Here is a 14,222-nt window from a genome sequence, read left to right on the forward strand (position 1 = left end):
TTCACACCTCTATTTTGAGTTCCTAAAATTTAAATGGTGTAATTTAAATCAAACTAATAAACAGGTGTTTGTCTAAACACCATGCTTTCGAAGTATTTATTATTTGATTTCAGTCAAAATTTTGAGATAGCAGAAGTGGCAGAGCTTACGACTTTGGCGAAACATGCTCCTTACGTATAGTATATAGTATGTGCTATGGTATGTACATAGGTTTACAATATGTATGTGAATTGAAGGCAACCAGATTGGAAACCAACTAAGAAATTTATATGTTTTTAATAACTTTTCCAATCTATTTTAGCAAAACACCGTTATGTTAAATCAACTGAATATCCGACTTTCCGTAAAAGTGTTTACAAAATTATGGATACATCGTTCTGCTCACACTTTTCATATCACTCGCTGATTAGAAAACAATCCAAAAGACGGTTATCGAACTGTTCGATGGGGGAGTTGACAGATGATTTAGATAACTTTATAAGTTAGCTATTGAGTTTTCGAATGCCAGTGATTTCTTATATTCAGATGCCTTAATCTCTTCATAGCGGTTTCATTAAGATATTTTGGCCGATATATGTAGTATAAAGTTATATATATACATATATGGGGCTCAAAGGAGTATTGACGATATACGATCCAACAACGACTCGAAATTATTAAAATTTACTGCCGACATTCGGAGTCAGTGGCCTCCACTTTAAGAGCGCTACGTCCAATTTATGGTCGTCCTGTCAGATCAACAATTGAGCGCCTAGTGAAAATTTAGGAAGACCCAAATCAGTCACTCACACGTCGTTCTCCAGCGTTTGCCATCTCTGTGATGTTGTTGTGGCGAATTTTAAGAAAAATCTTGGCTTATATCCTTACAAGACCAAATTGACGCAAGAAGTGAAGCCGCTGACCACCGGAATCGTCGTATTTTCGTGAATTGGGCTGAGCAACAATTTGAAATTGATCCGGACTTTCATCGGAAAATCATCTTCAGCGATGAGACTCATTTCTGCTAAATGACTTGGTCAATAATCAAAATTTGCATTATTGGTCAGTCAACAATCCACACGTACTCCATGAGTCACCATTGCATGCCGAAAAAATTACGGTTTGGTGCGATTTATGGGCCGCGGCGTCATTGAGCCGTACTTCTTCTGTGTTGATCAAGCTACCGCTCAATGATAACCGAATATTTTTGGCCCGAATTGGATGATATGGACTTGGACAATATGTGGTTCTAACAGGATGGCGCCACAAAATATAAGTCACAATCGATTTATTGAAAACCAAGTTTGGGAACGTGTTATTTAATGAAATGGCACAGTAAATTGGTCGCCTTGGTCGTGCGATTTGACGCCGTTAGATTATTTCCTGTGGGGCTGTGTCAAATCCATGGTCTATGACAACAAGCCACCGACGATTGATGAACTATGTGCGAATATCAAAAATTGGATTCAGCATCTGGATTTCTGCAACCCTGCCCGTGATGGCCATGCAAAAGAAATCCAGTTCCCAGGCATAAAGAAATTTCATTGATATTCCAAGCCGTTTTTGTTTATTTAAAAAAACTTTTGTAGCGCTATTATTGAAAAACCCGTTATAACCCTTGTATCTATCTTGATTGGTTTTAAGTGACACATTCAAACGTTATGTGAACAAAACTAGTATACTCTGTAGCACAATGTTGCAAGAGTATAAAAACCCCAGAAACACGAAATTCAGCCGTTGGCGACCTTCTCAGAAAAGTATTGTATGACTACTTTTATTTCCGATGGGGCATGAACTTGTTGACAAGTACACACTTGCGGGCTAATAAATCCGCCCATATGTACCGGACTTGTTTTTGAAAAACCAAAACACACAAATTACTACATATAAAACATCGCCAATGCTGAGCATTTAATATTAGTCTCTTATTTTCACTTCTCAAACGCACTCGTAGTTTGGCATTAATAACAGTAAAAAATAATAATAGCAAATCGTGGCTAAAAATGCTTAGCCGAAATAAGTTGCGTGAAATTTTGTCGAAGCATCAACAACAGGCCTTCGAGGGAAGCAAAATTTTATCGTCAAAAAGTGCAAATGAAAAAATCAAAAATATAAGTCTAGGAAAACCGAGTGAAAAAATTTTTCTGGAGAATATAGAGGATAGTGATGTGATGAAACCCGTTGGAATGACTGGACGGCGTACCCCAATTGAATATTTCACTTATAAAGAAGATAATTTTCATTATAAAAAGCCGAGCGAGCACACCGACTACAGCAGATTGGACATCTTTCATCGAGCTGTAAGTCCAAGTGAGTTTAAACAATGAGTTTACATAACGAAATGTAGTTCTCAATTTGAAAATGTTACACATTCATTTAAGCTCCTTCGTCAAACCTTCTCTTTGCTTTCGACTTTAACAATTAATAATTAATTAATAGTTAAGTTGAACAGAACTAAACTTGCAAATTATCTAAGAATATAAAATTGAGCTCAATATCAACTCAGCGTCTGCATATATATTTAAATGGCACTGCATCCAAGAAACCTTCAAATAAATTTCATCATATTATTGATCATCATTTAAGGTAAAACGTGATTCTTTATGATTGATAATGCTTTCAATAAGAACTACTTAAACGGTACATCGTTTTTGTCTGATTATCAAACATCGACTTTTTGAGTATGTAAATGTGACAATTTTGTTTTTAACCATTAATAAAAAATGAGCTTTATGGCTGAATAAATTTTTTTAGTGAAATCGGGATCGATGTCCTTCTCATTTTGGCTCATCCACCGAACGAACGACGCGTTTGATGGTCGTTCGGTTTCAAAACTTGCACGAGTTGGATTTTCTAAGCCCGCAAACCAAGATCCTTGCGCAAAAATTTCCATAAAGCGCCTGGGCATAGTTCCACTTATTGCGCGCGCTGACTAATGGCTCATTCGGGCCTTCTTCCGTACTCTGCATCACAGCAGTAACGGTGTCTCTGAGGATGCGTATTATTCATTAAGGGGTCAGTAGGGTAATTTTAAAAAAATTTTGTTTGCATTTTCTGTTCCCTTATACCCTTAGAATAATTGTAGAAACCACTTTACCATTAGAAGATTTCGAAAAAGGCCCAAAAATAATAATACCGCTCGATGTTCGGAGCGCTCGGAGTACACACCTCAAGCTTTAAACGCGTTTTTATCAAAATAAACTTTTTTAAACTGGCGGACATGATTCCGGCCGAACTACTCAACCGATTTGCTTAATTTTTTTTTTTTAATGTTCATAAAACGCCTGGCTATCGTCCATATTAGACTAATAATTTTGTAAAATTTATTGACAATGTTATGACAAAATTTATGTCAAAAAACATGGGGAAAATTAAAAAAAAAAGTTAATTACTTCTTTATTTATCAACATTTTTTAATGATTCTAGTAGGGGCGATGAGAAATCGTGTCGGTCAGTGAAAAGCGCATCTCATTCACCCATTTCTCCGATAGATGTCCTCAAGAAATTCCGAAAAAATTTGTTTATACACTTCATGATATTTGTATCTCACGATATGTGAAAAAAGTTCTATTGTAGAATAAAAATTTCTATGAAAAAAAATTTCAAAAAAAAGAAGGCCAGATTACCCTACTGACCCCTTAAAAAACGTGGTCGAAATCGATTCATGGCTGCTTGAATTACCAACCCTGCTTGACGATGTGTCGCGTGAATCCAACCTTTATTTCTAGTAATAAATTTGCGAGATTGGAAATGGTGTTGCAGTGTCAGTCGGTTCATTAAGAAATGTCCAAACCAAACTGAATATAAATCCAGTAACAGGTGTCAAAAAGACCAACTCCGAAAAAAGTATTGCCTCATTGCAAACCACACGTCTTAAAAAACATTCGTTAGAATGCCTTTAAATTTGCTTACAGAGGCTTATCGGTTATTTAAAAAGCTTTTCAAGGAGTGATAATCACATTATTCTAGACAATATTCCCACAAGTATGTTAGGCTTATCTTTCTCTAATGCGGCTACGTCTCAGATAGTCCATTCTTTGAGTCCAATTTTCCATGATTCGTTCTACTATTTCGACTGGTGACAGGCGAATGATAGGCGTGATGTTTTGCTCCAAGGCTTGAACTGAAGCGGGATTGTCCGCTTAAACCTTTACATATCCCCACGGAAAAACGGTGTGATACCACACGATCTTGGTGGCAGTTCGACCGACCCAAATCGTGGAATTATCTGCTCATCTTGTTGAAACCAAATGTCGCCGAGATCACGTGCTTCAATTTTAGACATCAAATAGTCGTTTAACATGGCGCGATACGATGTCGCCATTGACGATTACGTTCTCACCGGAATAATTTTTGAAAAAATATGAACAGATGATTCCACCAGCCCACAAACCACACCAAAACGTTGTTTTTCTGAACGAAATGTCAGCAATTGAATCTCTGTAGGTTGCTCAAGTCCCAAATGCGGCCATTTTACTTGTTTACATAACCATTGAGCCGGAAATGAGCCTCATCGGCGAATGCTAAGTCGTTCCATACGTCAGTCCGAGTTGCTGCGAACGGCGCCGAATCGACTCGATCACAGTTTTTTAACAGAAATCATTTTATGTTTACATGTATTAAAAATAGTTTGAAGATTAATTGTTTTTTTTATAAATAATTAATTTTTTTACAATAAAGCTTTCATTAGGTCCTTAATTGTATCTTCCGTAATTTGTTTGCTTGCTGAAAACCACTTTTTTAAAAAATTGTTAATAGTGTCAGCAACTTATTTTGTGCTCTTCATAACACTTTTCACCAGCACCCAATATCTTTCGAAGGATCTGAGCTTGGTCTTTTCATACCACTCAAGTGATTTGCAATAATGGCATGAAGCCAAGTCAGGCCAAAAATGTGGACACCTCGGGCCGTCTTATGAATGGCAAAGTTTCTGCAAGCACTTCTGGACGTATAAACAATGTAAAGAACTTTTTCTTAGTTTTAATGGCTTTGCAGTTTTTATTATGCCCAAAATTATTAAGTCTTCATACAGTCATACCAGTCATATTTATTTCTAATCTACATAACATTTCTGTAGTACTCATTATAGGTCAATGTTTCTCGCTAATGCCCGTTCAAGGAGTAGGCCAGCCGAACCCGCGTCACGTGCGGTTTTCATTCAAGACCTTACGAGTGCTGATCACTTTGATATTTTTAGTTGCAAGCTCTGCATTAAATCTGGCGATGATGAAGCATTTGGCTAGAATTGGTGTAAACGCGAAAAATTTAGGTAAGCTTACCAACTTTGCGGATCTTCATTGACATCAAAATAAAGTGAAATATTTCCGATTTATTCATATTAGTTTAATTATTCGTTATTATCTTTTCATACAGTCGGCGTTGTGTTTTTTACATGCGTACAATCATCGACGATACTGTTTCTTTCGTTGGCGCAACGTTGGCCCCGGCTTATTCGTTTTTGGACCCGCACTGAAATGATCTTCATACGCAAGCCATATGAAACGCCGAAACGTGATTTGTCGACACGCGTGCGTCGCGCTGCGGTCACAATAATATTCCTCTCAGCAGGTATTTTTAAAAATTAACGGTATATTTCTCTAAATTTATATGTTCAAAACATTATTTATGCAGTGGAGCATTTGTTGTATCTGGCATCCGCTGTAGTCTCACAATATCGCAGAGCAAATTTCTGCGCCACTCTACAAAATAGTACAGTTCATTTTACTTTCGAGGATTACACCTACAAAAATTATGATTATGTCTACGAGCTATTCCCCAACACCACGCTAGTTGGCTGTCTTATTTTGGTGAGTGGTAATTTTTTTCTTCACACTTGGTCACATTTTTCACGGTCACATAACAGACATAGACTTCTTTCGATAGAAAGAACATCCACGTCTTATTAACTTCTTTGGGTCTCTTACCTAAACTCGGCGATACTTAGGTATAGTCTTTGTGGTCTTGATGTCAGTAAAAAAGTAGTAATTTAGATATCGTTTGATCTGGTCAAAAGTGAGCAAACCCGTGTATGTTTGCCTTATTATCTATAAGAAATATGAAAGAATTCAAGATCGGACCACAACCTCAGTTCGTCGTTGAATTCTACTATTCTCTTCGAATATGCATAATTTAAAATATTATTTTTTTCGATCAAAATTGTTAAATAGATGTTGGATAGATTTGTGGTTTTATTGTACATTGAAGTTTATAAGATTTCTGCTTCCGATAATAACTTACATTGGCTACTTAATTGGCTGAATAATCTGCAGCTAGAGCAAATTTTGGAATAACTGTTCTTATGAAAAGTGCAGATTACATATAAACTCCAGCTGGTAGATACTACTCAAAGAAGTTTACGAAGCTTGAAGCTCTTTTTTAGGTAAATGGTCGTGAAATTTTCTGTAACCACCAATGGTCTTGACAGCGGCGTGGTTAGTCCTCCGATTGGATTTTGGTTCAGTCTATTTTTGCTCTTCTTGTACTTTGCAACTGTTTGCGACGCACTTCTGTCCTAAGTTTTCTAAGAACTATCTTCCCATAGTAGACCCACGGCTTAAATTCCAGCGAACTCAATCAAAATCTATGATGGATTAAAGATTAATTATGGTTTTGTTCAGATATTGCTTTTGTGGTGCACTCTATTTAGTATATCATCAAAAAAAAACTTCACAGAGTGGTTTGGGGAATGCTGCACGTGTTAAAGATGGACACCAATTAAACGATAAAGGCGAAAACGCACAGTTGTGATTTCGTCGATTTAATCTTGGATATTTTGACGTTAAAGATGAATGAAGCTCTGGAATGGCATTTGTGGAAAGGGCATGCATTTGGAATGTCCGGTTCTTTAATTGGGAAGGAAAAAGCTGACACACCGCATAGAAGTGCGATGGACGGTATAAGGACTAAAACGAGTAGGTTCTTGTGGCATTTACTAAAGTGACCATATAATGGAGCGCAATCCGGTGTGCGATTCGTGGTGGAAGAGAGACTCCATCGCCGAGACCTGCCATTTACAACGGTGGATGAGCGTCTGGCCATAATCCGCATCAAAGCGAAGTTCTTCAACGTATCGCTGATTGGTGCCCACTCCCCAGCGAAAGAGAAGGACGATGTGACCAAAGTTGCCATCTATGAGCGCTTGGAGTGCAACTATGAGAGCTGCCTCGACATGATGTCAAATTCGTGGTAGGTCACTTTAACGGTAGAGTGGGCAAAGAAGGTATCTTGGGCACAGCGGTCGGTAAATTGAGTCTCTATGATGAAACATTCCAAATGAGTTGAGGCTGACCGACTTTGCTTGGGCCCGAAATATGGTTTTTCGGTATTATTAGATTCCAGCTTAGGAAAACTTATCAAGCTTATCAAGTCTCCGTATCGAATCATGTAGACGGAAGACACGTCTCCAGTGTTTTAGACTTGTGTACAGTCCGAGGTCCTGACATCGACTCGGACTACTATCTTGTTGTAGCTAAGGTACGCACCCGTCTCTGTGCAGCAAAAAACGCACATCAACAAACACAAGGAAGGTTCGACGTCGAGAAGCTGCAATCACAACAGACAGCTGAACGATTTTCTACTCGTCTTGCACTCCTGCCCTTTGAGAGAATTCGTCAACAACTCACTATCGAAAAAGAAGGAAGATTTAATGCAAAAAACTTCATAGACGAATTTTCATTTACGAACCGCTGTTGAATCGCAACAAAATCAGTCCACTTCTAAAACAAATGGTCACCGGTTATGAAAAGAGAAGTATTTACGACAGTGCTCTTGTGTATGTCGAAACAATTTCTTCTTTTTCTTTATTGACGTAGAGTAACGGAATGGAGATCTTCCTCTTCCTCTGCTTCCTCTGTCGGATAATGCGTCGAATACTTTCAGAGCTGGAGCGTTTGCATCTATTCGAACGACATGACCTAGCCGCTGGCTCTTAATTCGCGGAACTATATCAATGCCGTCGTATAACCCATATAACTCATCGTTACCAAAAGAGGGATCACTTATCCGAACTGTTTTCCTTGGTAGGGTTTTTTTATGTGGTCGGTTCCAAACTCAGCGCACAACCTTGGGGAGGGAATATTTCACCTTCTTCATATGTTTCTTAGGCTACCCAGAGGATACTTAGGTCTAAGACCGGAAATCATGAGCTGCTTGAGCCATATGTAAAATAATCATTTCTGATTACTCCCAAGTGAATGGCGCTCAGAGAACTTTCCCCACTTGCGTGAAATTCTTCACATGGCTCCATTCTCCATCCTGTCAAATGAATTTGAAAAAAGTGAAAAATTCATCTCAAGAGAAGATTGTGAAAATCGACTGTCCCAGTTGTTTGCCAAGAGAAACAAGGATTGGCTATGAGAGTGTCATTATGAAATTACCTTCAAAATGGCAACAAGTTATCGAATCAAAGGGTACATATTTGACCAAAATTAGATTATTTTACCTAGATTATATAAAACCTTTAATTTAAATAATGAATTTATCTTTACTAGACCTTTTGTTTGACCTAAACAAGTCTATATAGATTTGGGCAGGCCTCCTCATACCAATAGTTATGATATGTACTTATGTCAATGATTTTCTCACACCTTTCTAATACACAACGTTCATTACGCGAGAGTTTAAGTATTTACGCTCTTCTTTGTTAACGGTTTCTCTCCTTTATTACATTTACGTAGGTTGTGAATTTCATATGTACTTTCGTTTGGAACTACATGGATCTATTCATAATGATGGTCGGCAAAGGCATCGCTTATCGCTTCGAGCAAATGAAAATGCGTATAAATCATTTGTTAAATAAGGTATTTACAATTTATACAGGGAGTGTATATTGTTATAATATATAGTTGAATTTCAGGAAGTACCTGAGTCGATTTTTATGGAAATAAGAGACCATTATGTTAAATTGTTGGAACTACTCGAATATGTGGATGATGACTTGTCAGGCATTATTTTACTCTCCTGTGCTAATAATCTCTATTTCGTTTGCTACCAATTGCTGAACATCTTCAAGTAAGTTGAGCTTTTTGAAAAAACTAATTGTTTGTTCGATTCGCCATTCTTGCATTTTTGAGTTTTGGCGAATCAAAGCAACTAGTAAGCATAACAAGAATGAGTAAAGGCCTAAATATTCAAGTAATTATGCCAAAATGTTCGGAATGGCGAGAAGAAGATCCTCTGCCTGTGCCACGAATGCATATTTTGGGTAAAATTTTAAATATTTTCTTTGGTTTGTATGTTCGTGCGCTGAAAGGTTAAGCGACCCATGTTACACTTGTCAAGCTGTTTTAATTTCTTGTGAGAAGCGACGAGTTAAGCGAGGAATTAAAAGAGAATTGCGTGTTAAAGTGTCGAAATTCTCATTTCAGATGTACAGCTAATCTCTTCAGGTTCTTACCACACACTGTTATTCGGTTCTTAAAGCTAAAAGCTGTGGATTTGCATTAATTACTTTTTCACACATTTCTTTTCACTTTTTCTTCGTGCTTCCCTGCGCCCTACGCTTTCCTGTCTGGCTCTGTGCGTGTATGTATATACACATATGTATGTACCACGTCGATGTGAATGTGCACGCCATCTGAAGTAAATTGCGTTGGCCAATTAATTACGTTTACTTTTGGTTTTCGCTACTCTTCTTAATCGGACGGACGGCTTTTGTTTTTCTAACAGCAGCATCCATCAATGACGAGGCAAAAGACGCATTGGGTGTGCTGCGGCGTGTGTCGGCTAAGACCTGGTGTGTTGAGGTGAGTAGGTTGAGTCGCTAAATCTGCATTAGTTAAGCTGGTGGGTGCATGTTTGTTTGTTTATATGTATACAGTTATATTTTTAAGGTATTGTTATTGTCATACCAATTTCTATAATCCTTCCAAGCACCATTCTTCTTGAATAATTAGTTTAATAAATAATCCAATATAAGCTTTTAGTGAGAAATTCTTTCCCTCTCTCTTTCTAACAACAGGTGGAGCGATTAATTTTTCAGATGGCAACTACGACGGTGGCCTTATCTGGGAAGAAGTTTTACTTTCTAACTAGACGTTTACTTTTTGGGGTGAGTATATGTGCCGGCTCTTGTGTTGCTTTGCTGTCAGCACTGCATATTAATTCTGACTCGGCTTTACCCTTTCTACACAAATAAGAGTTGATTTGAAAAGTTCGTAGGCTGTTACATAGATATTAGTACCTATATTAAATTCATATGATTTTTAGTGAGCCGCTACATTTAGAAGTTATGAGTGTAAATTTGACAGCTGTCAAACCATTAGCAACTTGTGTTAGTTAAAAAAATGAATTAAAACGATTTTTGTGTGTTAATAAAGCATTGATTTTGGGGGAAAATACTGCTGAAGCCAAGGTTTGAACTGACACCAAAGAAAGACGCGAAAGTCGGCTGGTTATGTTAAGGCATCAGTATTTTGTTATAATATTCATCGATTATCATCCAAAGGGAAACCCATAAACAGCAACTATTATATTGCGTTGTTGAAGAAGTAGAAAGTGCTGTTTCTTCAAGACAACCCAGCGTGTCACATACCAATGAATAAGATATCAAAATTTCATGAAGTGCACTTCGAAGAGTTTCCGCATCTTCCGTATTCCCGAGAACTGGCTCCCAGTGACTATTTCCTGTTCTCAGAAGACCTGAAGAGAATGTTGACGGCTCAGAAATTTTGGAACAATGAATAGGTAATCGCAGATATTGAGGCTTATTTTGAGGTTTAAGGAAAATCTACTATAAAAATGATTTTGAAAAATTTTTTTCACCGCTATCTTCACTGTATCGCCCTCGAAGATAACTACAATGTCTACAATAATGTCTATATGAAATATGTCTATGTTAGCATACGAACTTTTCAAACCACTTTTTATACTCTTATAAAGAGCTATGTGGCACTATATAATGATCTCCTATTATTTGGTTAGCTTTTTCCTCATATAACCCTTTGGTTGAGCTTACATATATCAGATATATCTAATCTGAGATCAGAAACGAATCAAAATGTAGAGATAAAACTCATTTAGTCTAGGATCAATAGGATGAAAATCCCTATGCTGAGAATATCGGGACTAGTGGAATATCTGAACTAATTGCACTAATCTCTGCCATTACTAAATTATTCTCAAGAACATATTTCTTTACAATTTTGTGAAGATAACACTCACCTATATTTACGGCATATGGCATCGTAAAATAATACTCTTATATGGTAAAGGGTGATGCATTTTGAGGTTCCCTGCTTTTTTAAAGGAAAATCAGAAACTTGAAATCTGAAGGGAAATGCTTACAACCATTCCAAAGAACATTCTTTGGGATTTATTTTTTAAAGATTATCCCTTTCAAGTGTTGGCAGCGGCTCCGTCACAGATGGTCCATTCGTTGAGTGCAATTTTCGAATAATCGTTCGAGCATTTCGACTGTTAACTGGCGAATGACACACGTGATATTTCGCTCTAAGCTTAAACGAAGCGGGATTGATCATCGCATAGACTTCAGTCTTTACATACATGTACCCATAGGAAATAGCCTAGCGAAGTGATATAACACCATCTTAGTGGCCAATTGACCGGCTCAAAACTTGAAATTATCTGCCCACCAAAGTGTTCTTTCAATAAATCCATTGATTGGTGTTATTTGTAGGGATAGGTGCTATCTTGTTGAAACCAAATGTCGCCGAGATCACGAGCTTCAATTTCAGGCATCAAATACTCGGTTATCATGGCGCGATAACGGTCGCCATTGACGGTTACGTTCTGATCGGCGTCATTTTTGAAGAAATGTGGACCGATGATTCCACCAACCCACAAACCACACCAAACCGTTGTTTTTTCTGGATAAAATTACAGCTCTTGAATCTCTTCAGGTTGTCCCTTGTCCCAGATGTGGCAATTTACATTTTTACATACCCGTTGAGCCAGAAATGGGCCTCATCGCTGAACAAAATTTGACTTGCAAACGTGAGATATTCTTGGAAGTTTTCAAGAGCCTATAGAGTAAAGCGATGTCGCTTGAGAAGGTCGAGTGGCTTCTGTTCTTGTACAAGCTGTATTTATACGCTTTCAATTTAAGATCTCAAAGTAAAATGCACCAAGTCGTTCCGTACGTCACTCCGAGTTGCAGCGAACGGCGCCTTGGCCTTCGTGTCCACTCTCAGCTACGGCTGCTATATTTTCTTCGCTACGTATTGGACGTGGTCCATTCGGTGGAATATTATCCAATAAGCTGGGTCTCAAGATGAGTAATGGTGTTGCGAATAGTATGCTCAATAAGCCGATTATGTGAACCGTAAGTTGAGGGAAGACCGCGAAACAAATTCTTTAAAGAACGAGAATTTTCGTAATAAAGTTAAACGAATTTTAGGCATTGTTTAGGCACAAGTCTTTCCATGGTGAAATGCCAAACAATATTGAACAAGAATAACATGACAGCTTGACACGACTCATCCGTGATCAATAAAAGAGGCTATTGAAAAAAGTACCTTCTAATTCGTGAACCAATTTCATGTATATATTTTCAGAATGAAGCCAATCCAATATCCAATCCAATATTATGCGTTCACTTAATTTAAAAGATATCTTAGATGTTGATCGATAAATACGATATTAAGTTAACTCGAAGTTTAAAATTCATATATAAGGTATATGGGAGATAGGGGTAGTATTAAGACGATTTTATTTATTTTTGGTATTGCCTCATATTTTTAATAGAAAAAACTAATTTCTGAGTTTCACTAAAGTACTTCACAAAACATCTCCAATTTGGATTGGATGTTTGGAAATCCTAAAAATAGTAATACCGGGGCTAAGGCACGCTTTTGCCAGATTTTATACATTTATTAGTAAAAAACGGTTTCTTTCCACTAAGTTGACTCAAATATTAGACGATATATGCGGCATAAAGTCAACTAGATGTACAAAAATTGTATATTAGCTATATGGGGCTAAGTTAAGTATTGATCCGATGCAACACATTTTCGACATAAAGGCAAACTGTTATCAGAAAAAATTTTGTGTAGGTTTTTAAATTTGTATACCCTTGCAATATGTTGCTGATCGAGTAAGAGTTTAAAAACCTTATCCGCCCTTAATGTACGACCGGTATGTATGTTCACATACTAATTCGAACGAATGTTGTTGTAAATTTCCTTATACAATAATAACATACATATTATACTTATTTGCTATTGTTATCATTTTCTACTCGTATGCAGATGGCAGGCACCATTGTCACCTATGAATTGGTCTTGCTGCAATTCGATGAACCCAACCGTTCCAAAGGTCTGCCACATCTATGCGCTTAGTGCCTTTAAACACTCACCGACTGATATGACAACAACGCACGCCCATTACAAGGAAAAGCGAAGTAAACAACAAACACCTACACATACACACAACAATGCTGCTCTCCCTTCATACCACCTGTGCTTACAACGAGCTTTTCTGGTTCAAGTTTTATTATATCCGCTTGTGGTTCCTAATGAGTAATGGTGAACTCCTGCCAAATTGCAAACATACATATGTACAAACTTATGTGTGTACGTGTCTTATACATACGTATAGCCCTCGTGCAGAGCATTGTCCCTGTTACTATAGAGGTTGCTGCTGATGATTTTGTTGTCATGTCTATCTGCGATTGTCACACGATTTAATTAGCAACATGGCAAGCAACGCCTCTGAGCAATTGCAACCGCATTCACACATGCGGACCGAATATTAATGCAAGGACAAATCTACAAGTGCACCATGCCTTTAGATATGTCGACATTTGTATGTATGAAAATGGTATATTCAACGAGTTACACCACCCACCATCGAGAGCTGTAAGCAAAAACTGCACACCTACACATTTACACATATCAAAAATCGGCTAGAGAAGGAGGGGAAGCAGAAACTAACTGTATTAACCGGAGTTTACATGCAATGTCAGCTAAGGGACCATTTAAAATATTTACCTCAGTTTTGGCTTCTCATTTCCGGCAATATGTGAAAATTTTCGAACGTAAATAAAAATAAATAAATAAGTAATCTATTTACATATGCATACACATACATATATACTGTATTTTTATTCGTTTGCGCAATTTTGCGCTTAATGTAAGATTTTGCTTAAGGGTAGTGAGACTCTAACGTCCTCACTTCATCGATTTCAGCAAATGATTTCTTTTATTTATAAAAAAGTATAAATTCCAATACTTAATATTTTTTTGAAAATCGGAAGTGTCGAAATGTGACGTAATGAGATTTACTTG

General features: G+C 37.4%; 1 protein-coding gene across 1 annotated transcript; it reads left to right on the forward strand.

Annotated features, from left to right (window-relative positions):
* The first annotated feature begins 1,982 nt into the window (after positions 1-1,982).
* LOC120777152 (gustatory receptor for sugar taste 64a-like) lies at positions 1,983-13,963 on the forward strand. The gene is made up of 9 exons (XM_040108297.1): positions 1,983-2,289; positions 5,057-5,248; positions 5,353-5,547; positions 5,611-5,786; positions 8,655-8,777; positions 8,834-8,988; positions 9,560-9,722; positions 9,938-10,027; positions 13,185-13,963. Exons 1-9 carry the CDS (start codon positions 1,983-1,985, stop codon positions 13,272-13,274), a joined length of 1,491 nt encoding a protein of 496 aa, XP_039964231.1. The 3' UTR covers positions 13,275-13,963.
* Positions 13,964-14,222: the final 259 nt, after the last annotated feature.

The sequence above is a fragment of the Bactrocera tryoni genome, chromosome 5 (assembly GCF_016617805.1).
Source record: "Bactrocera tryoni isolate S06 chromosome 5, CSIRO_BtryS06_freeze2, whole genome shotgun sequence".
Lineage (NCBI taxonomy): Eukaryota > Metazoa > Arthropoda > Insecta > Diptera > Tephritidae > Bactrocera > Bactrocera tryoni.